Consider the following 27101-nt stretch of genomic DNA (forward strand, 5'->3'; position numbering starts at 1 on the left):
CGCGAAAATAACGGCAGCCGAAGGGTAACCCACATATGACGCTTTTTTTTTTTTTTTTTTTTTTTTTTTTTNTTTTTTTTGTTTTTTTTTTTTTGCTTTTGCCGAGCAAGACGATTTTTGAAAGCAATTTCGATTGCAAACAGCAGTAGAAATTCGGTATGCTTTCTTGTTTATCTTCCATTATCTCCGTTCAGAAGCCACAGACCAAAAAAACGCAGTTTTTTTTTTTTTTTTTTTTTTTTTTTATTTTTTTATTCTCTTTATTTAGCTTTGCGCAATGTCATATAATTTACGATATCGCTCGATATATCGTTCGGTCTGTAAAGCCTCGCGCATCGGAGATCTTGTAAATAATAAAGCTCAACCGCGCCGAGCGAGCGAGAGAAAGAGAGAGAGAGAGAGAGAGTGTGTGTGTGTTTCTACATAAATGATATTCAGCCGGATAAACGCTTCCGCGCTCCATCCAAGTGAAAACGGATTATCTTCCGAAAGATCGATAAACGAAGCGCAGGCTGTCGTTACTCGGGAATTATTGGAACACGCTTTCTCCTGCATTAAACAGATACTGTTTTGCTACTTTTAAGTAACTTTCAAGCAACTTCTTCAGTATACTTTCGTTGAAAGATTTTCCTCGTGCACCTTGCACATCATATTTGCATATTATATTTGCATATTTGAAAATATTATCCGTCCGCATTCTAATATCTCACGCGAATCTCGCGTAAGATATCCCATTCGCTGAATTTGTTCTCCGCTTTGAATCTACTCGCGATTCGCTTTCAGACAGTGATGGGTTTTTTTTTTATTTTTTTTCACGTCTCGACGTCGAAAGTTATCAGTGTATTAAGTAGAAAGTTTCTCGAGATCGATTCTCTTTGCTTGTACGTTTTGTTAAAAAAAAAAAAAAAAAGAAACACTATGTACAAGATATATACATTTGCTAGAAAATAAAACTGAAGCATCTCTTCTATCGATGCGCCGAACCCTCCGTACAAAAGGAGATGAGCAAAGAAACAATTGTAAAGATGCGTCTCAAATTGATTCTTGCTTCAACAATTGCTTCGCCATTCCATCCCATTCAAGAGGAATTCTCATCTCCGACGTTCGGGAGAGAAGCGCGCACGTGCGTACGAGCGCTCCTACGGTTACGGAGGCGTGACGACCGGGCGTAAGGGGGCGCGGCGACGATTTCGGCGAGAGCTCCCAATTACCTAAAATACACCCAACGCAGCGTCCCTTGATCTGTATAATTAACGCGCTGATCGTACCGCGCGGTCACCGGCGCGTGAGCGTGAAGCGCGTCGCTTTCCAATTTGCGAACGGCGTCGCATTGTCGCGCAGCGAAAGCAATCGTTACGCGCGATGATACGGCTGACGGCGTCACGGCTCAGCAAGCGTTCGTTAATTGAACACCGCGGATTAAAATCCACGATGTGCGCGAACGGCTCGCCAGTTTGCACATCGCCGTCGTGTCACAGTTCCCAAAGAAAATTGATCGCAATCGCATTGACTCCGTCTGCGCTCCGTCCACGTTTACGATATTCGCCTATCGATCAGACTCGAATACGAAATTCAAGTCAGATGTTACCGATTTATTGTGTGTGATTTTCTTTTTTCTTGTTTTTTTAAGAAAACTAGCACAACACAAGCGCGCGCTATTATTATTTTTATTTTAACGTGTTGTGTCAGTAAGCAAAACCTGTCGCTGCAATCACAGCTAGTATATATGTCTTACAAACCATATAATACACATATAATGTACATATGAGAAATGTCAGAAATAACGCATGAAAAAATCACACTCGAAAATTAGTGAGAGAGAGAGAGGAGTGGAAAACGAACACGTGACTAAAGTCACGTGTAGTTTTTCCACTCCTCTCTCTGTCACGTGACTGAAAAACGCAAAAATATTTAGTTTTTTAGTGTTTTGTTCCGAAGCGATTGAGACTAAAACGAAAGTGATCGGTTTAGTTGTTTTTTTGAGATATTGTTTCATGAAAATCTCCTCACTCTTCTCAATCGCATGAAATTCGCATATAAGAAAGAGACACTACCGTGTCTCTTGATTTGTACGACATGAATCGAGAAGCACATCCAAGAAACGTCCAATCAGCGTCAAGATAAAAGTCGCAACAGTCAATATCAAGAGAATCGATTGTGATTATTTACACTCGCGCCTTTTTTTGGTAAAATTATTTAAGTATCATCAGGAAGAAAGAGAGAAAGCGCAAATGTTGTTTTGTACTCAAACTGGATATATTTGCTATAATCTGCGAAACAACGTGTCGAGAAATAAGAGATAAGTAGATCAGGAATTACAGCTGCTGTGGATGTCAAGACGCTTCTCTCAGCGATAGTCTAAGATTACCGGAGGCGTCAGAGGTTTTCACTGTTACTGCGCGCAATGTGAGTGTCTCTTCGGAGTTAGTGTCGCGGTATGTAACTAAAGCAAACATCAGCAGGATAAAGCTGCAACCATCGACGACAGTGCTCGCGGCAAATTCGCGTTGTCGGTGACGTTAATGTGGAAATGTACCGCGCGCGCTTACAACGGCCCTGCGAAACGTGCCAGAGCGCGCTTCTCTCTCGTAAGTTGAGATATAGGGTTAACCTTGGAATACAGTCGCTCGTCGTCTACGAGGCGTCTTAACGTTTTGAAACACCGCAGCTAAATATTCATCACGAGGAAACGTAAGCGCCAAATATCTACACGTTGTGCAAGTCAACAGCCGCTGTTTTAAGCCGCTCTAATCCGCCGTTTCGCGAGTAGCGGAATTAAAATTGCCGCGCCGCGATTCTCTTTCGCAACAAAGCGAAACTGTTTCCGACTTTGTTCCCGAGTCTCACTCTTAAGACAAGAGAGGGGAGGGAGAATATCCGTGTGAAAAGTCGTCTCGAAAGTCGTCTCGACTATTCGCGTTTCAGAGTAAGTATACAGGTGTGTATACACAGAGAGAGTGTGGAAATTTGCCGAAGTTTTACGGTCGCGCGCGCCAACCCTTATCTCTCTTTCTTAGCCGCGTGTGTATATTTTAACGAATTTTAAATTGATTTTTTTAAGAAAGAGTTTAACATAATTTTCAGCAACTTTTTAATAAATTTTTTTTTCGATACATTGAACGTGTTGATAATTTATTACGATTTTTTGTTGAACGTTTATATGGTTTGACTTGACGTTTTTCTTTAACAAATTTTCTCTTCAACATTTTTAATTAATTTTAACAAGTCGGAAACAATAGCGATAAATCCGGAACGCAATCTCTACGTAAAGTAGTTACTTGAAAGACGCAAGAGACTTATTCGTCTTCGCGTTAAATTAACGTCGCAACGAGCGACGTACTGTTGCAGCGATACACGTGCGAACAAAACCATGCGGGTATATGAATAATTACGACGGCGGAGAAATTTGCTAGATGTGAGACTTGGATTCGCTTTTAAACTTTCGTGAAGGTGCGAGCAACGTAACTCCGGGGATAAGTTGCCGCCGCAATTCAGCAGCTCGCCATCGGCTGCGCCTTAGCCGCATTGTTTCCATTCATCCGAGGTATTCGCGCCGGCCGCCCTTGTCAGAGCTTTTGAGCATCATTGTGCCGAGAATACCGAGCAAACATACTCGCGTCTCGTGGCAGCCACTTGATCTAACTCGATAGCCAACATCTAGAAACTGAGAAGGTTTCCAAGCGAACGCTCCCGGCTAGAGTCAGATCGATAATAGACTCCGGGCCGAGATGAAATAAGTAATATACTTTAGAAGTAGACAGAGGGAGAGAGAAAGAGAGAATTGTTTGCTTTGAGAGCAGAAAATACTTTTGCTTCACAAATGGCAAAGAAGAAGTAAGCTCGCGGCAGTTTCATAGCTGCGCGCCTCTCTTGCGGCTTTGCATAATTGATCGGGACCACTTGAGTATCGGGAAACTACCCGTTTCCCGCGATAATTAGCCCCCCTCCCCCCCGAACACCGATCACCGATCGATAATTTGCCGCGGCAGCTATACCGCGCGTCTTTAACCACAACTGAAAGTAGAACAGCTAATAACGAGACGGCGCAAGGAGATTGTGAAGGAGGCCGACAAAGCGCCCTTGAATATTCAGCAAAATCGAAAGCAAATCGACGTCGTATCTTCGGTAGGAAGATAAATACTGAAGTTGAATCTCTCGAATAAATCAGAGAACGAGAGGTAAGAGAAAACGCGCGTCGTGTCTGCGGAGCCGCTGCTATTGGCCGCGATCCAAGAATTTTATTCGTCCATGTCGGCGTATAAAAATTTCAACGTTATTAAGATTGGATGCTCCGCTTAGTCCGGCCTCTTTCTCATGCTAGCCTTGCTTTCGGTATATTCGATGCGCGATGTGATATGAGAGCGAATCGGTCTCTCTCTTTCTCTCTCTCTCTCTCTTTCTCTCTCTCGCAGACGCGTTCTCTCTTTTCGGATGGCAAGATTTTTTTGTTTCCGCCCGACTGGAAATCGGCCGGACATGCACAAAAATCCGGTGCACAAATCAGCATTCGCGTTACGCTTCTGTTCTCGTCAAGTTTTTTGTCGCGCCACTTATACCTCCATCTAGATGTGAAATCGTTTGCTCCCGTGAATACACGACTCGCGACAACCGGCTAACGCGACGCGTATTCTCAAGTCGGATTAGTCGGCGCAATCGATAGTTCCGATGGATATCGATTCCGCTTTCCGAATTGACGGGATAACAATAGAGATATCAACGATTCTCTAAAATATACTCTTTTCTGAAGATGTTTCGCTGTTGTGCGCGTCAAAATATCCTTGATATTTTTTGACCTACTTCAATTCGCAATCGCTATAGTAAGTTGCGTTATCTACAATTTGCAGTTCTCGCGCTATTCGGACTTACGTACTAAAAATACGAGGCTATTTTCCATTTTCTGTACGCGAGAGACATGCACAAAAACGCGTCAAAAATACACGAGCGTAATCCAGAAGTCGAACGATGGTTCGAAGCGCCGCGCCGCGCCGCGTCGTGTTGTGTTGTGTCGCGCATGCAAACTCACCGGAAATAAAAGTTTAACTTGCGCATCCCGGAACTCGGGCCTGATCCATGGCTCTCCGCCCTACCGTAAATCTTCCCGCCTCGCGTATTTCGCCGCTCGATCTCTCCTGAATATCGACTGACCCCCTCCCCCCTCGTATTGATTCGATATAAGCTACATATATATATATATATATATACACTTTCTAGCTAGACGAAAGTTCAGAAACGATGCTTAAGGTCGATTGTGGGCGGGGGAAGAACGGACGCTCTTAGAAATCAGCACATGGCATTTTCCGGCGCATCGCTCCGACCAACGTTGGCGAACGAAGAAGAGAAGAACAAAAATGATAAAGAAGGGAAGAGAGTAGTTTGTTATGCTTTGAAAGTATGATGCTCGCAAAGAGTCACATTGACGTTACTTAAGAGGCTAAATATAACAAGCGCAACCGCGCGAAAAAAAAAATACAGAATCGAGCAAGTGAAGCAAGTGCAAGTTTTTTAATGTGAAACCAACAATGTGTGACAACAACAGAGACGGTGTCGTTTAAAGATAATAGCAAACATGTCTTTTTTTTTAATAAAATGTTTAACATTGTGGGAAAAAAACGTGAGCTTTCTCAAGTTTGGAAGCGAAATGGTTCGGGTAAAAAAATTTTAATATGTAACGGTCTGACGCGGTGAAAAAAAATCGCCAGTCTTTTCGTAGAGCGCATGGGGATGAGAGAATGGGAGAGCGCGAGCAACGCGGGGAGTCGGAAGTAGAGGGTTGGAGAGGGATAGTTGGATCGCTTGTGTCTGTCCCCAAGGGCCTCAGCTGCGGCGGCACCACGGTGATCGATGTCTCTACTCTCCGCAATTTGAACAATGTCCCGCTGTCTTGGGCAACGCCGCTCACTCTTTCGTCCTCTTTCGTGTAGCTGCGCGTCGTCGTCCTCCTCCCTTTTCGCTCTCTCGGTCCACCCTCCCTGCTCCGGGTGTCATTCCCGGCATTCTCTGGTGAAATGAACGTTATAAGAACGAAAAGGACGCGCGCGCGCGCGCGCGAAATCCATTCTTATTTACTATTCCAGCGGCGGTGGCGGTGGCTGCGACGGCGGCGAGATGGCAAGAGACAAGAATGCGTGTACGAGAGAATCACAGAGGAGAGGGAAATGGAGGGAAAATGGCGAGCAATGAGAACCACGAGCTTCTCGTCGAGCTGTGCGAGAAAGTCCACACAATTGGAAGTCATCCCGCGCGACGCTAAAGTGCAAACACGGGGATGAAAATTTCCGAGACGTGCCTCGAAAGCGATTCACCTTTTACTCGCTCATCTTTCTCGTTCCAACATCGCGAGCAAACAATAGATAACTCAATGCAATACGTACCATTGATGTTGATTATTGATATTTGACGTTCCGTATCGTCTTTTGATATTCCGCACTCACGTTTTTAAGGTGATTAACGTGTATAGAGAGACCTTGGTTCGCCATCCCGCGACGTGTGCCATTAAACGTTTACAAGTGAAATAGCATTTCTTTTGTCTTTGACAAAAGCGTGCACGAACCGTACGCGTGCATTCACGTTTGGACAAAAGACCACCATTGTAGCGCTCTTTGCGCGCGCTCGTGAATTAATCATGCTTTAGTCCTTTTATCGCGCGATAAATTCAAAAAATTGAAGCAATCTTCAGGTTGTACGGAGAGACCGGCAGTTTGTATGACGGCGTACCGTATAATTTTGGGACAATATTTTATTCAACTCGCGACTGCGGCAAATCCTGTAAAGTAAATTTTGATACGTTTTAGCGTGTGTGCGCGCGCGCACAGGCGCGTGGTGATTCTCTTCTTTTGTAACTTTATAGTAAGAATTCAGGCAAATTCGAGCCGCACAGAGAGAAAGAGAGAGAGAGAGAGAGAGAAAGAGAGAGAGAGTAGCGGATAGCCGCTCATAGCTTGCTGGCGAACATTGAAACGTCTTTCCCAGTATCCTTTGGATCGTAAACCGACCTTAGAATACGAACGCGCATCCTTCCGCAATTGAACTTCTCCGTAACGCGATGAGACGTCATGGCTAGCGCAGTAACATCCCGTCGCAAGTATTAGTTCTCAAACCGCGAAGCATACTTAACAGACTGGAATTGGCTGTTCCGACACTGAACCGTTCGACATTCGGTCCGCCTGCTTTAGAGAGTACTTCAGCCGTTACTCTCGCGAGGTATAGGTACAAGGTACTCGAGCTCGAGTAGGTTCTTGCCAGTATCACTTTCGCAGCATATTTGGTAAGATAATACCTGAGAACTTCGGACTGACAATAGGGTTGGCGTTCTACAATAGCTCTATCGCAATATAGTATATTATCATTGTTATCACCCGTAGTTTTAGACGACAGCGGTCATTTCTTATTATCCTTTACGACATTTGTTGTTAACACGTTTGCACACGATCTTCAATATAATTTTAACAAAACTAATTCCCGATTATTACATTAATAAGTTTCCTTAATATAAAAATGTATAATAAGAGAATCTCTCTCTAATATAAATTTATATAATAAATTTATAATAAGTTTCTCTAACAAGTTTCTTTAATATATTTTATATAACAAGTTTCTTACAGATTTAACTTTCAAACTTATAAGAAATATCACATATTGTTGCGAGACATAATGCGCGCCGCGCACTTCTTGGTCTTGGGTTTTGTCTTGTTATTAATTTTCTTCGAAATATCTTTCGCAAAACATTTACAGTTGCAATTGATACGACGCTCAAGCTGCGCTCGCTCAGAATCAAAACTGTCCAAGTATCCGAGCTACGGGGGGGGGGGAGGGAGGGCCAGCGGCAGCGCGCAAACGAATCCCCCTAACTTCAGCCGCGTCGACTCTCACCCCTCTTCGGCGAAACTTTCGTCTCGGCATAATTCTGCGCCGAGCTTCAGTGTCCTCGCAGAAGTACGTACTACTAATTAATCCTTTTAACAGCGCTTAAATTTAATTAATCTCGAAGTTATGTGGTCGATCTCAGTCGCAGGAAACCGTACCCCTCTCGCGCCTCCGTCCCTTGCTTTTTGCTCGGTAATTCGCTCCCTGGAAATCGTATACATTAACTGAGCTTTGGAAATCCGATTTGATGGTCTCCCTTTTGAGGGTATTTCTCCCCTTTTCCTTTCCATCGCGATCTTCTCGTTCTCTCGCGACTGTTGCCGGGAAGTGCATTTTCTCTTTCGCGACTTATCAGCGTCGTATCTCGCGACGTATAAGTACGTGTCTCACGACGAATTCAATTTTTCTCTATCAAACGTTAGCTGATTTTATATCGTTTTTTTTTTTTTTTTCCTCAAGATTACATACAGACTCGTATGAAGTTTTTGAGATGGAGTAAGAATTTCTTTTGGGCATCCCTCCAAACAATTATCCCGATTCCCTTTGTCGCCGCTTCTTCGTATTACTTCCTATCTTGTCCAGTCGAGCGACACGCAATAAAGGCGAAGTTTCTCTCCTGTCTCTTTTTTTTTCTTCTCCCTCTTTTAGCGCCGCATCTTTCTCAGAAACGCCAAGTCGAGAGATTTGTTTTACTCGCGAATAACTTGATTGCACCGCGAAGAGCTGCGAGTGAATAATAACGCGCGTTGCGGCGGAAAAGAGAAGCTCCTCCTCGGTTAACGAAGGATAGCGCGCGCGCGCGCGCGCGCGAGGTCTCGCAATAAAATTCTGTAGACGTTTACACCGTGTAGGTACAATAAGCTGTTTATTTAATAAAGCGCACAAGGCCGATGACAATATCTCGGAAAGTAATTACCGCATAACTGGTGAAGCTTTTCCCCCGCTCGTTCCTTTCGATAACGCGAGAGACCTTCGCGACAGGAAGTTAAACAAACTGTTTGAAACTCCTCCGAAGAAGAATAGAAGACGGAAGAGAAGGTAGAGTAGAAGGTATTTCTCATCCTCTCTTATAGTCGTCGTCGTTGTCGTCGTCGTCGTCGTCGTCGTCGTCGTCGTCGTCGTCGTCGTCGTCGATTGATCGACCGTACACCGCAAAGCTTATCCGACCAGACGTGCTCGCTTTGTATATCCTTGGCGCGGTCTATGATCCGACCGGAGGAAAATTTACGGTCTCCTCACTTCCTGCCCGTTCGAAACCAGAAACAACCGCCGCCCTCGCCCTCGCCGCCAATCCGGGGGGAGGGTTGTTCCCTCCGCATTATCGATGCCGAGCTCGCTAAGTTTCGACCGGAGAGAGGAAATGCTGTGCACGAGCCGATAGGGGATAATCAATCTCGAAGCGGAACGTCTCCCCGGAGAGGTCGCGGGGTGGCTCGACGGGGTCGTACACGGTGTGGGGCTAACTGGTGTGTGTTTGGGTTCGCGTGCTAATTTGCTCTAACCTAATGAGAGAGACCGGCTTGGTGCACAAACTCTTCCCCGGTTTATTCGACCGTATACCGGACCGCACACATGTAGGCATGTGTACCGAACCACGGGCGTAGCCATTGGATATTCGAATGCGAAATCTTGCGGAAACGATCATCCCCCTCTGGATTTCTCGCGATTGCTCGTGGAAAATATTGGTCAACGATAGAACGCTCGCCGCGCTCAAACAACAAAGCTTATCTCGTTTTCTTTTGCGATAACAAACAAAACTGTCTCGCGAAATTTGAACGTACTTACTTAGCAAATTTTCGTAGCGTGAAATGCGTCTTTCTGAAATATTCCGGGTATAATCGCGCGCCCGCATTTTGGTTTTACAACACACACAGAGCGTAACCCTATGATTACAATATATATTCGAGCGAGCGCAAATTTGGTCTAGATATATATATACCGGCTTTATGACGCCATTATCTTTATACTGCGCGCTGTACAGTTAGTCCAAAACGTAATGAACAGATTTTTAACTACAATTAACGAAAAAGTGATACATATATATATATTCACACGGAGTCTCTCTACAATATTATATTTAAAATTCACTAGTCACGCTTCATAACTGGTGTGTTACCGAAATTAATTGTTTCAATGTTTAATTAATACATATACGCGGGTGTACATAAATAATAAATCGATATTTACATTTCGTTATTATTATTACTATAACGCAAAATTAGATTGACCCCACTTACGTGATGACGAAAGAGGCTAATTACATTTGAAAATTTAACGCGTCCAGATATAGCCAGAGAAGAGGTATGCGGTATTTAATATCAAATATTCGCCATTTCGTATAGTAATTTGAACAATATTCTTAATTACCGCGTTAATTATCGGCAAGTTTAACGTTTCACGCGAAAATCGATGACGATAGACACGAGATGGCGAAAGAATCGTGATTTCGAGAGCCAGACGAGACTAATCAATATGTACGCGTTACCTTGGCCGTAATTGTATTATTTACATGACGACGTTGCGCTGCTCTCCGGCAGCAGAGCCGATACCCCCGCGAGGCAAATGTTGGCGCAACAATTAAACCGCCGGAAAGAGGAAAGGACGGAAGACGACGCTACGGTGGCGGTGGCGGCGGCGGCGGCGGCGGCGTCGAGGTGGCGGCGCGTCCTTTCCCCTCGTGAATGCAACTGCTCCATAGACGCGAGGCGTCATTATGCGGAAGCCCGAATGAATCGCGACAAAAGGAAGAGAACGGGGAGAACGAGGAAACGGGCAAATGTTTTCGAGTAGTCCCACTTGCGCGATCCCATTGTTATTTAACACGGACGACGCGGCTGACGCGCCAGGCGAACTGGAGAACAGCTCGCCCCGAGAAGGGGGAAAGCATTGTTGAAGTTCCGCCAAATGCCGTTCTCTTTCTCGGGTTTGTGCACGCGCATACCTTGATGTTTAATCTCTCTCTCTCTCTCTCTCTCTCTTTCTCTTTCTCTCTGTCTCTCAGCTTGGGATCCTGATTATCGATATATCCCGCAAATTACACGGGACGCTCGGTATGTCGCCGATAAGATTCTCTTCATTCCGAGTGCTCTTCGATACGCGAAGATCGATTGAATCTTTCTTGAAGGTGGCGATGTTGCGGAACGCGGTATAGAACGAAGGAAAAGAAACGAGAGTCAAGAGTCTAGTCTTGAGAATCAATTCTTCCACCGGATCGAACGGAAGAAAATTGCAATCAACCTTTTATCTTTTGAAATACAGCGCTTTTTTAATGTTTACGCTGGTTGTTTGTGCGTGGTTAGCTTATGCCACGTAATCTCTCTTTAGATTCAGTAAGTGGTTGAAAAACATGTTTTTTCAGAGAAATCAGAGAGAGAGAGAGAGAGAGAGAGAGAGAGAGAGAGAGAGAGAAAATTATACTAAAGCACTCTTTTGTAAAAATAAAAAGTCCATTAATTAAAATAAACATCCCTTGTTGTATCCCAAGATACATCAAGGGCAGATTTTGCTTAAAAAAATATTGGAAATAAAAATCGCTATAACCGTCATAAGCGCGGAATACGTACAAAAAAAGAAAAAAAACAATTTCTGCACGCTTATATTATATAAATTTTATTTGTTACATTTATGTGTTATCTATATTTATGTGTTGTTTTATATTTATGTGTTATTTATAAGCAACGAGATCAGCTAGCGACGCTTTCACTATGTGATCGATGTTGGCTCAGATCGTAGAATTTTTTGACGTTCTCGATGTATTATAAACTACCGTCCCGAATGTACTTTTGCGCATAATGTGAAGTTTTTCTCGCGTTAAATCTCACGCCAACACACAATATTGTAATACTATTTTGTATCTAATACGAATGCCGAGCACGGAGTAGCTTTTACATTTACGCGGACGAAATCGTGATGCGCGTCATGATGCAAGCTTGATGCGCGTCAGCTAAATGAAAATTTGTTGATATGCACATCGCTGACAATAAAGCTCTATTTTATCGTGAAACTAGAAATGCAGCTGAGCGAATAGAGTATAGTAGTTCGCGTTCATTCAAAATATATATGTACGCCGCAGCAGTTGGCGTATACGCAAAACTAATGAAGATATCGCGGTGTGCGCGGAGGCATTTAAAGATTTAAACATCCGCTTAATTATCCGTCTGCTCGCGTATTCATTGCAGCGCAAAATAAATTCTTTTTCCTAGTTTTCGCGTCGGTTATTTCATGCACATTGCACGCACGCGTTAAATAAAATTAACGTCTGACGGGTGTCAGAGACAAACAAATCGAGACGCGCGAGAGACACGCCTGATTGCCCATTAATTTTTTTTTTTTTTTTTTTTCAAGGATCTTTCTATTCAAGAGAACAGTCCGCGCAAATTTCCTCTCCCGTTTGTGAAAGAGGATTCTCAGAGTATCTCCCTAATCTCAATAGAGCTTCCTTTTTCTCGCGCCCATATCTTTTCCAAACCGACACGCGGACTATTATGTGCGCGACTGAATAACTCGTGGTCATTAAGCAGACGGCCTCTTTTTACAGAGACTGCCCGGTGTGTAACATTATGACGAAACTCACCATCTCTTGTAGCGCGGAGTATAAGCGCTCCCTCTCCCCGGGTGCATCTCCCGTTCTCGTGTATCCGTCGCGCGCTTACAACAGTAATGAGGACCATTTCGGTAATGAGGTCGCACGCCATTGAAAATCGCGAAGCAGCCGTCGCGCGCAGAAACACTAGGCGAGAAGCGAGAAACTCGTCTCGGAGAGAAGGAAGTCCGTAAAAGTTAACGGGGAAATAACCGTTTCGAGAGAGAACCCCTCGGATCTATTCCCAGGCTCGCTCGGAGCGCGTCTCCCTTATCGTCCTCGTTCGTCTCTGAAGAAATGACCGTAGGAAGCTGCCGACTTTTCAACGTGGCGTGGATTCGCTCTAGCCGAGCGGAACGATAGCGACAGCCGGGCCGGAATCCCCGCGTTCCCGGACTGTAAAAACGTTGAACGCTCGTGTAAACCTGATTTTCGATTTGGTTCTGCCCTACTTTCAGATTCCGCCCATCTTCTCTCGTACCGACCGCTCACTTCGTTCGTTTCACCCTTTCTCACCCTATTCCCACCCACACTCGCGATTATTCTCGGACGGAGAGAGAGAGCCTCGCGCGTGCCGAAGAATGGAACATCCATCACGGAATGCCGGAGAAAGACCGGTTGTCGAAATCGGAATGATTCTCATCGGTAAATGGAACGATCGATTAGTTTTACAACTGGGACACAAAGCCTTCTCTGTCTCGAAGGCAACGCGCGCTCTTCTGTGTATATTTCTCTTTCGGTGTATTGTAAAATACATTTTCTTATTTAAGCAAAACAATTTACTCGGAATTGCGATACGCGTAATTTCGAGTTTGTTTTACTTTTTTTAAAATAGTTAAACGTTAAAATAGATAATATAATTTCTTTTATTTCTTTTTTTAATCAGATAAAAGTAGCTTTTTTTTAATTGTAAAAAGAAAATTGCAAATTTTCTTTCTCTCCTAATAATTGTGCAGGAAATTATTAGACAAATACACACACAATCTTCGCATTTCATCACACCGCGATCATGACGAATGATCGCGGTGGAGACAGAGAGTTCGTGGGATTTCTATTGACGGTTTTAACCGATAGAAAATTTCATCGAATCCATCTTATCTGATTTGCATTCTATCTCCGCAGTCTCTTCCCGCCCCGAATAAACGACTGCCGGTTCTGCAGAGCGAGTTTTAACTACCAGAGTTACGATCAGAGTTACGAACCGACAGGAATGATGTCGGGCGCTTCCAGGAAAATCCATGGGATCGACAGCCACCGGAATCGTTGATCGCGGCAGCGTAAAACTGATTTTCGATTTCACCTAGGCATTCGACCTGCTTTCTTATGATCGTTCCGCTTCCGGTGGCTTGCGCTGTAAAATCAGAGCTGAGCGAATAAAACCGAAAAGAGATTTCTCGAATTCTATCTTAGTCCCGTCCCGGAATTTTGAGAGGAAATAACCGTACTGGAAAAACAATACCCCCAAACTGATTCCTTTTTATTCTTCCGTCCGCTTTTTTCTCTTCCTCTCTCGAGAAAGAGAGAGAGAGAGAGAGAGAGAAGCTGTTTGCCACTGCGGCCGAGTTTTCTTCGAGGCGTTACGATACGATCTGACCTATCGGGGGACTACATTTCGGAATCGGAAATTCCTAAGTTTCGACGCCAATATCAAATGCCGGACAAAACTGCGTGAAAAGCTCGTTCGCGAACACAAAAGTGACCTACTTTTTCATTTTTCTCTCGCGATATCTTTGTCATCGTTTTCGTCTTCGTTTCGTTCGGAGAAGAACGTCCGCGCAAACGTTTGCGGAGAAAGCTTTGACGTCCAAAATCGGAAATCGAAAATCGACACGGGCCAGCACGGAATGGGGTTGAAAATACGGTGGGTTATAATCAATACGATAGGAGCCGTGCATTTTGCCGGAATTTACTTTCGTGCGCGGCATGCATGATGCATAGACCGATAACGATTTCAAATCAAAGCTAATTGGAGCACAAACGACGTACAACTCGGGCCCGCGTTCTCCGCTCTAACGAATAACGAATTTAAGATAGTTACAGGATCCGTTTGAATTAACATACATTTACCGTTAACATACGATCGGATTTCTAATGCATAAGTCCGCGCGGGCCGGTAATATACAAACCACATACGCTCCGACGTACTTATCTTATTCGTTTACATGCATAAATAATGTTTCCGCGGCTTTATCTGATCGCTGATCTCGATAAGCTTTCACGACATGGATTAATTGCATCGGTGACTTGACGTTTCTACGTCTCGCGACGCGATGTAAATTTATTGCCTCGTTCGCGAACGTCGAGTTTTCTGATTAGTTTGCACTCCGTGCGGTATATATATCCGAGCGAGAAAAAAAAAGGTAGCACAGTATAAATTTCATGAATAATTTTACTAAATTACCTTTCGTACTTTTATCGCATTATTTTTCTAGTTTACAAATTTTATATTCTATCCTACCAGAAAAAGCATGTGTATATAAATGTAAATAATCACAATCAATTCTATCGATTTTGTTCCTCGATTCGATGTCGTACGAATCACGAAGCACGATACTGCCGCGCGCCGTTCGAGCGCGACACGTGACTAAAGTCACGTGTGTTGTTTTTCCACATTTCTTTCTCACTATTTTTTGATTTTGATTTTCATGCGTTATTTCCGATATATCTCTAATGTGTGGTATATGGTTTGTAAGACGTATATACTAGCTGTCATAGCGGTGACAGGTTTACTGACATTACACGTTAAAATAAAAACAACAATAGCGCGCGTCTGTGTTGTGCTAGTTTATGTAAAAAACGCTCTCTAAAATCTATGCGCGAAAATTCACGCTTGTGAAACTAATGGAGAATTCAAGAGAAAGCCCAATTACCTCAAAGAGACTTTTACGATATTTTAAACGATCCTCGACCTTCGTCGGTATCGCGCCCATTAGGACGGAAGGTCGGCGCGTGGCGTACCGGATACGCCGCCCGTCTCGTCGTCGTCGTCGTCGTTGTTGGCGCGGAGTCTTCCTATCGGCGCGGAACGAAAATAAGAAAACATCGGACGCATTGGACGCTGAAAAGAGCGCGCTGTCGTGACGACCACGGGAGAGAGAAAAAAACGAGGGAGGGCACAAAACGGTGGAGAGGCAGATGTGATAAATGGTAATTGCGCAAAAGTAGCGCGGCGTACACGAGTAACACCCGTTCCTCATTAGAGGCTTGTTAGGACGCCCCGGACGCGGAGTGATGGAATGCGGGGCGGGTAGATTCGGGAGGGGGAGGATGCGCACACACACACACAGAAGTCGGAGTGTTCGCGCGGTGGCGCCTCTTCTGCTCTTTACCGCGCTTTATCTCCTCTGCCGAACGTGTGTTTCTTCTTTTGGACCGGCGGCGGCAGCTGCGAGAATGCGCAAAGTTCTCTCCGCTTCCGCGAGTTAATAGCACGGATTTCGCGCGCTTTATCGCTCGACGATGGGCGCGAAAAAAGCATTCAACGACAGATTTCATACTCTCGCCGACAGGAATATTAACCCTCCCTCGGAACTCTGTCGTAATTCGCGGGGTTGGCAGTCGTTTGCCGTCTGCGATTAACGATAGTGCACTCATCAGGAAAGGCTATTCTTGATATTCCGCAACTCATACAAAAGATTACCTCCCCCGTAATCTCCATCGTATATCTTACATGATGATTAATGGTTATTAATGACAGTAATGGCTTTCGAGGGGATTCATGAAGAAGTTCGGTAGCGTTGTGACGTGTTGCAGGTGAGTGTAGTGTAACAAACGTACTTCAACTAGTCGGTCTCTCTCGTGACTTTAATTCGACTAATAAATGAATAATTAACGGATATAATAATTACATATATATTTGTGTGTTTCGTCGTTCTTCGCGTTCTTGATACAAATTTTGATAATACTGGCGACAAACGCGCGCCGGCTTTTCTAAAGATAAACTTAATTCCGTGAACTGCGTTTGAGAGAGTAGGTCCTTTAGACATCGAGCTGTGCTCCAACCACTCGACGGCACTCGACTTTGTTCGTGTGTTTGCTTGTACACGGCGACGTTTAAACAAGTGTTTCAAGCCAAGAGATATACACGTCGAGAGGAGACGCGAGATTCTGTACGCGCGGAAATATTAAGACGCGACGGAGCAACGCGAAAAGCGGAGTTTAAGAACCGCGAGTCTCTCTCTCTTTCTCACTCTCTCTCTCTCTTCGCGTCTTCGGTTTAAGTTTAACCCTCCCGCGCGCGCCGCTTCTTCTTCTTCTCCTCCACCCTTTGAAACGTCGGTTCTCGTTTCGACTTTGCCGCCGTGTCACGGTCTTTCACTTTGTTACTTTTGCGCGAGAACGAGATGTTGCTCGCGTTAACCTCTTTCCTCGCACATTACGTCTGATAAAATTTCTCCCACGTTTCTGCGTCACTCTCGCTATCTTTTCGCAGAGATCCCGCGCGTCTGTGGAGGTTACGCGCCAAGACCGCGAGACATCACAAAGCGGGGAATGCAAACGTCGTGGCGCAATAATTTCTACATGATTTGAATTATTTACGAGAAGAAGAAAAACAAACATCATTTCTGTTATTTTTTAAAAAGATATCCCGATATAACCGTCTTAACCGCTTTCTAGACGGGAACAAACAAAAATTGCAAAAAGCACGAAACCCTTATAATGTTCCTTCTGCTTTGCGCACTTTATCTTTCTTTATAACCTTGTTCTTCTTTTATTCCCGGTGCGCTATCCCTTTACCAAGTCGGGAATCGCTTTGATTTTATTGCTTCTGGCTTGTCCGACATCACTCAACTGGCTCTTCTGAAAGACGTTTGAAGATAACAGGCCGTTCCAGAATGAAATACTACGAAAGCTAGAGGAACGTCTATAAAATAAACGCCAATATTCACCGCTCTTGTGCCGGCTTTTTGATTAATGACTCAAACAAGCTTTGTCCAAAGGCTTGCTCATTACGCGCAGGCTTTCGGTTTTAATGAGCCATGACCGCGTAACTTCCGCACAACAAATATATATTTCTAAGAGTAGAAGCAATACGAGAAATGACGATTATAGCACGGATGATAGAAGAGAGCCAGAATAAACGAGAAAGCGCGGATTTGAGAGTCGCAGTTTATGCATGTAAATCGTCTCCCGATCTGAGACGCTGCTCTTGTTGTTGCTCCTCGCTGCACACCCCGGCAAACGCATCGGCGTTTTGCATCGTGCGTCGCTGTATTTTACTGAAGAAGACGATATGTGTCTCTAGACACAACTTTATACACAAAATGTCACAGAACTTCCGTCACTTTTGTCAAAGGTCTCGAAGACAGATGATTTTTTATTTTATTACGAGCAAGCACGTACAACCCGAATTTTCTCACGTCAACGAATAAACGGTAAAATTTTTTTTTTTCAACAATTTCGAGTGCAACGTTTATTGTTTAACAGTTTTATTGTTTGATATTATGTCAATTTAAAAATTTTTGCTTCTAAAAATATTTAACGTTGAAAAGTTAAAATTAATCGCACACAATATTTTTTTCTTTCTCTCTCTCTCTCTCTTTCTCTCGTAATAAATTCAGCATAATCCATCAATCGATCAATCAATCTCTCTTTAATTGTTCAAGAAACTTGTAAATAAAACTGTAATGACAGTTCTGGAACACTGTGTATACGCGTAAAATGCGCGAGCGGCATATACATATATGTATATCACAGTCCGGCTTTCCACCCGCTTTTGTGCCCCCAGCGGCGCATCGATTCCGCGGTGTATGCACTTTTCGGCTCACCCCCGTTCATCGAAAATCCATTTATTTGCATTACGTCGGTTTTTGTAAATAATAACGAAATCGATATGTGCGTATGTGTGCGCGCGCGTATACGCAAATGTTCATTCCGTCTCCGTTACGTGCATGTACAATATGTCTCAAAAACTTCGAGCGTGAATATTTTTCAAGCGATTTTTTTTTTAAGCAATTAAAACTGAACTCTTTGTTAGCAAAGAAAAACTTGTTTTATAAAATAATAGTGTGTTTTTGTTATCGACAGAATATGTTGCAATCATGTTTTTCACGTAACACGAGAACGGACAGATAATATTCTCGCATGCGCATTCTCGTTCTCCCGGACACTTACGATTCATTTAGAACGAAACGATCGTTCTCCGCTCGCACGTCGTTCTATCTCGCGCGTTCATCTCGCTATGATAAATTACATTGCGACCAATAAGTGTGTATCTGCAGATACAAAGGCGGAAGGCGAGTCGAGCATCGTTTCTATGAAGTATCCGGCTGGTTAATAAATCTACGATCCGCAACAACAAGTGATTAATTAGGCGCGAAGCGATTGTGTACGCGGCCCGTACGGGTGAGGAACGTACGGACTGATTGACGGTGACAGAATTATCGGCTTTTAGGCGTCTCTTAACGCGCGACAGTGAAAAATGCTGGCTATTAACTCCGACAACACGTAAGACATTTTTTGCATCGTATATTAGCGTAGAGAGATGAGAGTAAAAAAAAAAAAAAAAAAAAAAAAAAAAAAAAGCAAAAAAGATATTACAAAGCAATTGTACGGGTTAAAAAAGTAGATTCTATTGTATTGCAAGTATCGAGTTTTTTTCTTTTTTAATTTTAACTTTTTCTTTTTTAACGTTAAGTTTCATTTTCAAGCTTTTAGCGTAATATGTTTTTCTTAAATAAAAACACATATTGATAATCATGTTTAGTATTAATGAATTTTATTATAATTAACAATTTACTTTTACGAAACAATGCAGTAATATCAGAGAGATATATTATCACGCTCGCGTCTTCTCTTTCGTTAGAAAAATAATTTGATTATACAATAATGTTGCCCGGAGCCACCGTGTGCGTTTGATATTGCCAGACTTTAGAAATTTAGCGAGGCCCAAAACGTGAAAACAATATTGTGCGCGGCGCATATTGTAGTTTCTAACGCGCACGTTATGGAATTGAAGCGAATTATATTAATTTGAATAAACGTCAATTTGTTTACTAATCGCGCATGAAAAGCGAGCACGCAGTTGGCGTCTGTTAACATAGTACACCTAACACCAACTACGCAATATTGCGTTTCGCGGTTGCCGCTTGTAACTGGACTAATAATAGAGCGTTTGTGTGTATTAATGTATACATACATTCGCGTTCTAAATATTTGGGAGAAATTATCGGGGCGGCTTAATTAAACAAACGCGCGGGAACAGCGAGTAAAGATCGTGCCGGGAATGCGGGTCAGCGTGTAAAATTCGCAGCTCAGGGTATCTAATTACATTTGGAAATGTCCCAAACTATACTATACGACTGTTACCCTACTTCGTCCCGTCTTAACTCTCTAACCAAATGACTCAGCGTGCGTTGTCTCGTGTGACGTGCGTACGCAAGCGAGGAAGACTAACGAGTCGCTTATAAACACGGAGAGATTAGAGGTGAAGATGAACAACGGCGATATCACGGCGCAGCGCGCGCGAGTTGCATAGTTATGCAAATGTACTTTTATACGAACTACCGATCGCTCCGAAAGATCGTCGGGGCAGATGGTGGCAGAGAAAAAACGCTTCACGTATATATCCTAACATTTAATTGCGGGTTCGATATTGTGCCACTTGACAAACTTGACACGTACGACGCCTAAGAGAGAAGTTACAATGCTCTTTTTGATGCTTTAACGTCCAAATGACCAACGCGTAACAACAAAAAGAAATTGTAGTATTCCCGACGGCGAGAGACGACGTCTTTCAAGACAAACGCATTCGGAGAGACCGAGAAAATATTGACCCCGCGTGTGCGTACTTTTTTACGAGTCCGAGAGAGAGAGAGCTATATCACCCGGCAAGTTCCAGAAGACGCTCTTCTCTAACGACCAATCCTTTCCTTCTCCTCTACAATAATGGACTTTAATGGCGTCCCTAGCGCGCGTCTAAACAGTCTCCTCTCGAGTGTTTGCGCGCGTTCCTTTCCTTTTCAACCCGGGTAATCCGAGGGTCAAATAAAATCGTTTATGAGCACAATGAGAGGAACAGAACCTGCCTCCTTCATTCCGTCACGAAAGTACTCGGCTTAAGTGCTGATTATGATCCGACTCGAACTATAAAGGTGCTGGATCATCCCACGGTTCATTGTTCTCCGCTTCGTTTGCGATCGGACACCATTTTGAGTGGCGTGTGACAGATCCGTGTCCTTGATGAACCTGAAACTCTTTTCTCGAAAGAATTTGGATCACGCGACACGAGCACCACCGTCGACGGGGAGTTACGTCAAAACTCTTAGTCCCAGACACATATGTTCTCGTTTTACACACACATTCACGGAGTAACGTCGTGTTACGTTACAATATTGCATGAAAATGTAAAAGCAAAAAGAGCGTTTCATAAAAATTTTCCAGTTCAAGTTTTGGCGCGTATACCTATATACTGTACGTCTGTGACCGCAAAGCGCAATATACAACGGGCGTACTTGCGGACAGCGAAAGATTTATCGAACGACCTTACCTACGTTATTTTTATAAACAAAAATCTCTCGAGAGAGTCATCGTCGAAGTAGACCGCGTTTCCAGAACGGCAAAGTTGTCTGGTGAAAACCATGAAGGGTCTCTCCTCCTTGACGGTGAACATCTTCTAGCTCTTTCCTAGGAGCACTCGAGGGACGCTGAGTGGTCCCGCGTTAGAACAACGACGTCACACAAATCAAAGCCATGAATATCCACTTTCCGTCCGTTGCGGACAAGCGCTTGACCATTGTACCTTTTACCTTTACGTCGTTCCTCGGGAAATATATCTGTTTCAATTACCGAGGATTCTCTTCTCGCCAGAAGACACTTGACATTTTTTTTTGTCGGACACCTTCCTCCGATCTTACTTTTTATATCATCCGAAAGAAATACGCGAAGACAGTAGCGAGTAAATATACATATAAGGAGAGAAAGAGAGAGAGAGAGAGAGAGTGTGTGTCAGAAGAGAAGAATTTGAATTTAAGTCAGAGAAGAAATCTCTTTTGTAATGGGATTTATTACCGTAAACACGATATTCCCGCGATGCTTACACGTTCTGCACATTGTAGCGTCTAACTGTCGGGATATAATATCTCGAATGCGCAGCGCGCATCCCTCGGGAATATCTCGCGGACTCTTTAGTCCGGTTGCGATCAGTGAAATCTCCTCCTTTCGTCAGCATTGTTACGGGAAATCAGCGTGCATTTTTCACGAGTCGGCGGACAATAGGAAGGGAATGCCGGAGCATCCGACGTTGGTTTCCCATTGTGATTTTTCCGTCCGCCCGTTTCTTTCGCGAGACTGTCCATTTGTTCGCGGGATCGAAGTTTGCGGCGGCTGTTTCGCGCACGGCCATCCGCGGCGGCCGTCCGAAACGCTACAGGTATCCCCGGCGTTCTCTGATAAATGGAAAGTCGACCGGCCGCTACACACACAAAGCCATAAATCTAAACGTCGTGTGTATGGACGAGATCCTCGAATAAAGCTCTCCGTGATTCCGCGGGTTATCTTATCCGCGATGTCGATACGCGAACGATGAACACTCCGGAAAAGTTTCTTGTGTGATTCGGTTTCTCGATAAAAAAAGAGAGAAACTTAAATATCCCTCCCTCCCTTTTTCTCCCCACGAAGCAATCCGAGAAAACCACACATTCAGTGAACGTGACGCGATACGTGTTTATATATTATATAGCTTTATAATAAAATAGCCGGTGCGTGAGAGAGAGAGACAGAAAACGCGCGGCAGTCAATCATGCGCGCAGACTCCGCCGCTGCTGGATTCTCTGCTCGTAGAACTAAGGATATATAGGAAATCCAACCGAAATGGATCTGAGTCATCGAGGCGTGCCTTCGAACACGGCGCAAGGATCACGGCCGAGATCAATCTGTAAATTCGCTCGCATCCTCTCTGTTGCGTTTTGCTATATCCGCATATACCGTTATCTTCGTAGAATATTCAACTTTCCAATGTATTCAAGCGAGATATTTGCGAGATACATCTCGTGAGAAAAATTATTATTGCAAATGTTCACGCAATATCTACGTGTCTGTGCGTCGACTTTAATTTAATTTCGAATTGAGAAGAGCGACGGGTAACATGTATCTTACGTCACATAGTTTTACGGCGCGGAGCAAGTGAAACTTTATAAAAATGTTAATACCGATATTAGAATAATTTTGTCGACTACCTGTCGTCATAAATTTTACCGCCGTGCGTCATTAAAGTATAGCACAAACAAGCCAAAAACGTTACAAGACAAAAACTTCGGTTGAGCTCCCAAAGGATCGCTCGGTAGGTCCGCCTTGTTATAATCTTTCGATTCATCTGGCTCGACGACAAGTCTCCCACGAGGAACAAACAGTCTCTCTCTCTCTCTCTTTCGGAATCCGTAAACAGGCGGCATTTTTTTCTTTCTACAAAATCGAAGGAAGAGACGGAGGTCTCGTGATTTCACGAGCGTGTGTCGGCCCTCGCCCACGCTTTTACAAACGGCGCTCGGTCTCGAAAACGAATCTTCTCTCTTTTCCCGAGAAACGCTCTTTACAGATAATTAACTGACATTAATGTTCTATTCGCCGGGCGTGGTTACGTTCGCGCACGGCTCGTATTTCTCCGCGCCGTATATACGTGTGTTTTTTTTGTTTTCTTTTACGACTGATAAGAATCGCTTTTCCAGCGTGATATTCCCATTGCTCTCGCTCGCTCTCTCTCCCGTCTATCCCATCTCCAACGTCATCCCGGGACACAACGACTCCGCGCCGACAGAGCGGATTACTAAATTCATTGGCTTCGTTTTGTACGGAGGACTTCGCCTGTACGTCGCCGAGATCGTTTCTCCTTGGCTTCCGCACAATTAAGGTCAACTCGAGGATTTGTCAGGAGCGATTTCTTTCCTGAAGCTCTCGCAACATGAAAAGATCAAATAATATATATTTTATGAAACTTCCGGTTTTTGTTTTTTTTTTTTATTCGATAACATGTATGTTAACTTTTATTGCGCGAAACTATACTGGATTTTAATATCAGGATCGCTACAACTTACCATTCGAGATCTTTTAATTCACATTCAAGTCGCGCGCATCTCGATCAGGGAAACACACTGTCCTGATATATAATTATAGATAATAATCTTCCGCGCGCGTGTAAATCTCATTTTATATACACGCGCGCGTGTAGTCTCAGTAGTTTGTAATATCAAATTAATTACGGTTGAAACTGTCGAACGTATAGGAGAAACTCCTAATCACGGGACTACACTTGTGCATGTGTGTTGGAAATGAAATTAATGATCGCTTGGTAATACACGACACGCCCGTCGTATACATATACAAACGCGATGGCGCGACTCGATACTTTCTGTATCGGTGTGGGCACTTAGAAATAAATGAAACGAGATTTAAGAGTCACATAAATTACAACAAATCACGCATATAGACGCGGAGAGGCTCGCGCGAATGGCGAGGCGACGCGTGTGGCGCGCGTTTCTGCCGATCGGAAATCCGTAAGCGCGCGCGCGATACCGCCAATAAAATATGCATGTACACTCGCAGCTTCGTGTATAGGTGCGACATCCCACGTGGCGGCGGTACCCCGATACACGGACGTCTCTCTCTCGCGTGTATTAATCTGCATAAACTCATTCCTATGCAAACGAAGAGATTCGACGTTGAACTAGGATATCAGGGGAAGCCTCCGCGGCTTACATCGCGGCTTAAACGAGCTCCTATATGCGTGCAAGGGCACGCCGCGTCGCGCGCGCACAAGCCGTCCTTTCCTCTCCCCCTTCTATCCTCCCCCCGGCTGGGTACTGCGATTGTTAAAACACGTACACGCATATGTGTACACGTGTAAAACGATATCCGATGTATATACATGTGTATATCTGGCGTAAACGATACCGATCGCGTAAACGGCAAATCTCCGCCGTCGCGTCGACGGCATAATAATTGCAAAATCCTCGTTTCTCGCCTTCGCTAGAACGTCGGCGACGCCGGTCCAAAAGAACGACGACGACGAGAAAATGGCACCTGCTCGAAACGATCGCGCGCGCGATAATCTGTCCCCCCCTCCCCTTCGTAGTCGTCCGCGCGAAGATGAAAAGAAAACAATCGATGAATAATTTCGCGGCCGTCCCGTGGCGCTTACCGCACTCTGCGGGGGAATTGATTTCGACGGAGACTATCGCGGACGGCGGCGTGCTAAGTCTCTCATGAATACAATGAGGAGGTAAAGCTTTTATGGCAGCTCGACGTATAAACAATACTGTTTTCCGATAATTTCTAATTTAACACTTAGCGCTTTGGGGGAGATTAAATGTTTACGCGAGAAACGCAGCATTTCGGCGAAGTAACGACGCGACGTTTCGCTTTTAATATAAACGAAGCTTATTGCGCGCGCGCGTTCAATTAAACGTCCCCGCAATGATTGTTTATTAAGAAGAACTTTATTGCGTGTGTCATATATATATGTACATACACGTAAACATACTTTTTATTTATCACATTTCCACTTCAAAGATTTTTATTGTTTATTGCATCTCCGAGACATAATGCATAATGAGAGAACAAAAAAAGACTTATTTACTTAATATCAAGCGCAAAATTATCTCGGCATAATTTAATTATTCCTTTCATAGCAGTAAGATAATTTTCACACGCGCAAAAAACTATCCGACTCGTTCGCCTCATAAATATTCGATCGTTCGATTATGGAAAATAAACTCACACCGACACGATCGTCACTGATACATTCTCCTCGGAAGTCAGCGAGCGTAATATATCATGCCGCACGTCGCTTCGGAGTCAAATAAGACCTACAATAAGCGCCCTTACGATCAAGCAGCTGTGAAGGATTTTGCAAGCGGAAAGGAGACGCGCGCGCGCGCGCGCGTGTGTGATGCTCCTACCGGTTTCTTCTCTACGACTGAAGAAGACGAGAGATTGAAAGAAAGAAAGAGAGAGAGAGAGACGCACAACGCGACGCACGCCGCGTCGTGGAACAGATTTTACACCGTCGTCGCGACTATAAGCTATGTGCGCGGCATGTATATTTAATGCGGAGCACGCGAGGCCTACGACCGGGAGCGCGACTTCTTCTTACCGCCGTTCTCGCCATTACTTATTCACCGTCGGCGCAATTACCAAGCGGATACTCCATCAAAGTCGGGACACCTTTCTCGCACCGGCGGCATCGAGATGTTGTACTCGCTCGTATACATGTCGTCTGACGTGTATACCGAGAGAGTTTGCGCAAAGTGGGAGAAAATCATTATCGACTCGATATAGGCTCGTGTAAACCAGTAAACGAGATGCTTGCGCGACTCTCGACCGCTTCTTCATGTCACTTCGCTCAAGTTTGATCGCACGCGCACGCGCGCGCGCGCGCGAAATTTGCTCGTCGTTGCGATCATCGCGCATCGACACACGGGTTAAGAAGCTCTCTTGACTCTCCTATGTTATAGGATATCTTTATACGTTAAGATATCTTTATGTGAGGCACGCGTCGCATTCTCGTGTCACTCTCTTCTTAGAAGGTGCTTGACGTGTGTCGACGCAGGAAGCTTAGAGCTGTGTGTCCTCTACGGTTCCGAAGGAAGGAAATGCTCCCACGTGCTCTGCATAATCGAACAGAAAACTCGAACGAGCTGTTATAGACAGATCGACGTGCGGACATAATGTGGTTCGTGAGATTTTCTGCGAAAAACTTTTAACTTGAAGCTGTTCCAAATGGAAGATAAATATGTTCGAAATTTTTTAACTTGAGATTGTTTTGCACTTTCTGTGCAAAAAAAAAACAATTACGCATATCGCAAAATAGTTGTAGTTTTTCCAAGTGAAACTTTTCGCGAAAATATCTTTACAACATCACTTATTCGCGCAATGTATTTTTGCGAACTATATCAGTTTTTCATATATGTATGTATTTACACAAAAAAAAAAATACACCAGTGTTCCTCGACCTCATTAACATTCAGCATGACATTCTATTCCGACAACTGCGCGCATCATTTCTCCGTCAAGGCGGACTCATTCTCTCTCTCTTTCAGGAAGGGAGACAGTTCAACGAAACGACCGACCCGCTTTGTTCCGCCTTTCTTCCCACCTCGAGAGAATCGTCGAGGAGTGTGACATAACGATTGCACACTTTTTTTGTTTCAGGTTGACGAGGCAGAAATGGCACAGCGGGAGTCTCGGTGAGGAAAGGGCGAGGGTGAAGCCCTCGCAGGAAAAGGGAGCTATGGTGAAAAGCTTGGGTTTCCTCGCCAGAAGGGCGCCACCTGCCGTCCACCACCTTTTCATCGTTTTGCTCGCGCTCGCCCCCGCTTACCACGGCGTGGACCTCTGTAAGTAGCTCCTAAGCTCTAATCCGCTGGTCTTATACGCTCCCTGTGTGTAGCCGTCTCTTCGTGAAACTTCGTGGCTATAGCTCCTTGGCCCGTCGTCGCGCACAGGTTGTTTCCTTTATAAGTTATTAACGACGCGCGCGGAGGTTTCCCCACCGCTACGGGGAACTTATGCCGCCACAGTCGACGAACTTTCGATCCGAGAGATCGGCTTTGACCGTGGTCATTAGGTATCTTATGTATCTGAAGACGTCGCGTCTTATCATTCGCGTTTCGCGCGCGCGCCTTCATTTAACAAGGTCTCGTGGGTTCTTTGAGTGGGCGGA

At 44.4% G+C, this 27101-nt stretch overlaps 1 protein-coding gene across 1 annotated transcript in view; it reads left to right on the plus strand.

Moving 5' to 3' along the window:
- The window catches only part of LOC109855959 (discoidin domain-containing receptor 2-like), a 138559-nt gene that overhangs the window by 40251 nt on the left and 71207 nt on the right, over positions 1 to 27101 (plus strand). The window contains exon 2 of the mRNA XM_020430713.1: positions 26591 to 26775. Within this exon, the coding sequence (XP_020286302.1) occupies positions 26670 to 26775 (106 nt within the window). The 5' untranslated portion in view covers positions 26591 to 26669. The remainder of the gene's footprint in view (positions 1 to 26590; positions 26776 to 27101) is intronic.

The sequence above is a fragment of the Pseudomyrmex gracilis genome, unplaced genomic scaffold, assembly GCF_002006095.1.
Source record: "Pseudomyrmex gracilis isolate BER0280 unplaced genomic scaffold, ASM200609v1 scaffold_103, whole genome shotgun sequence".
Classification (NCBI taxonomy): Eukaryota; Metazoa; Arthropoda; class Insecta; order Hymenoptera; family Formicidae; genus Pseudomyrmex; species Pseudomyrmex gracilis.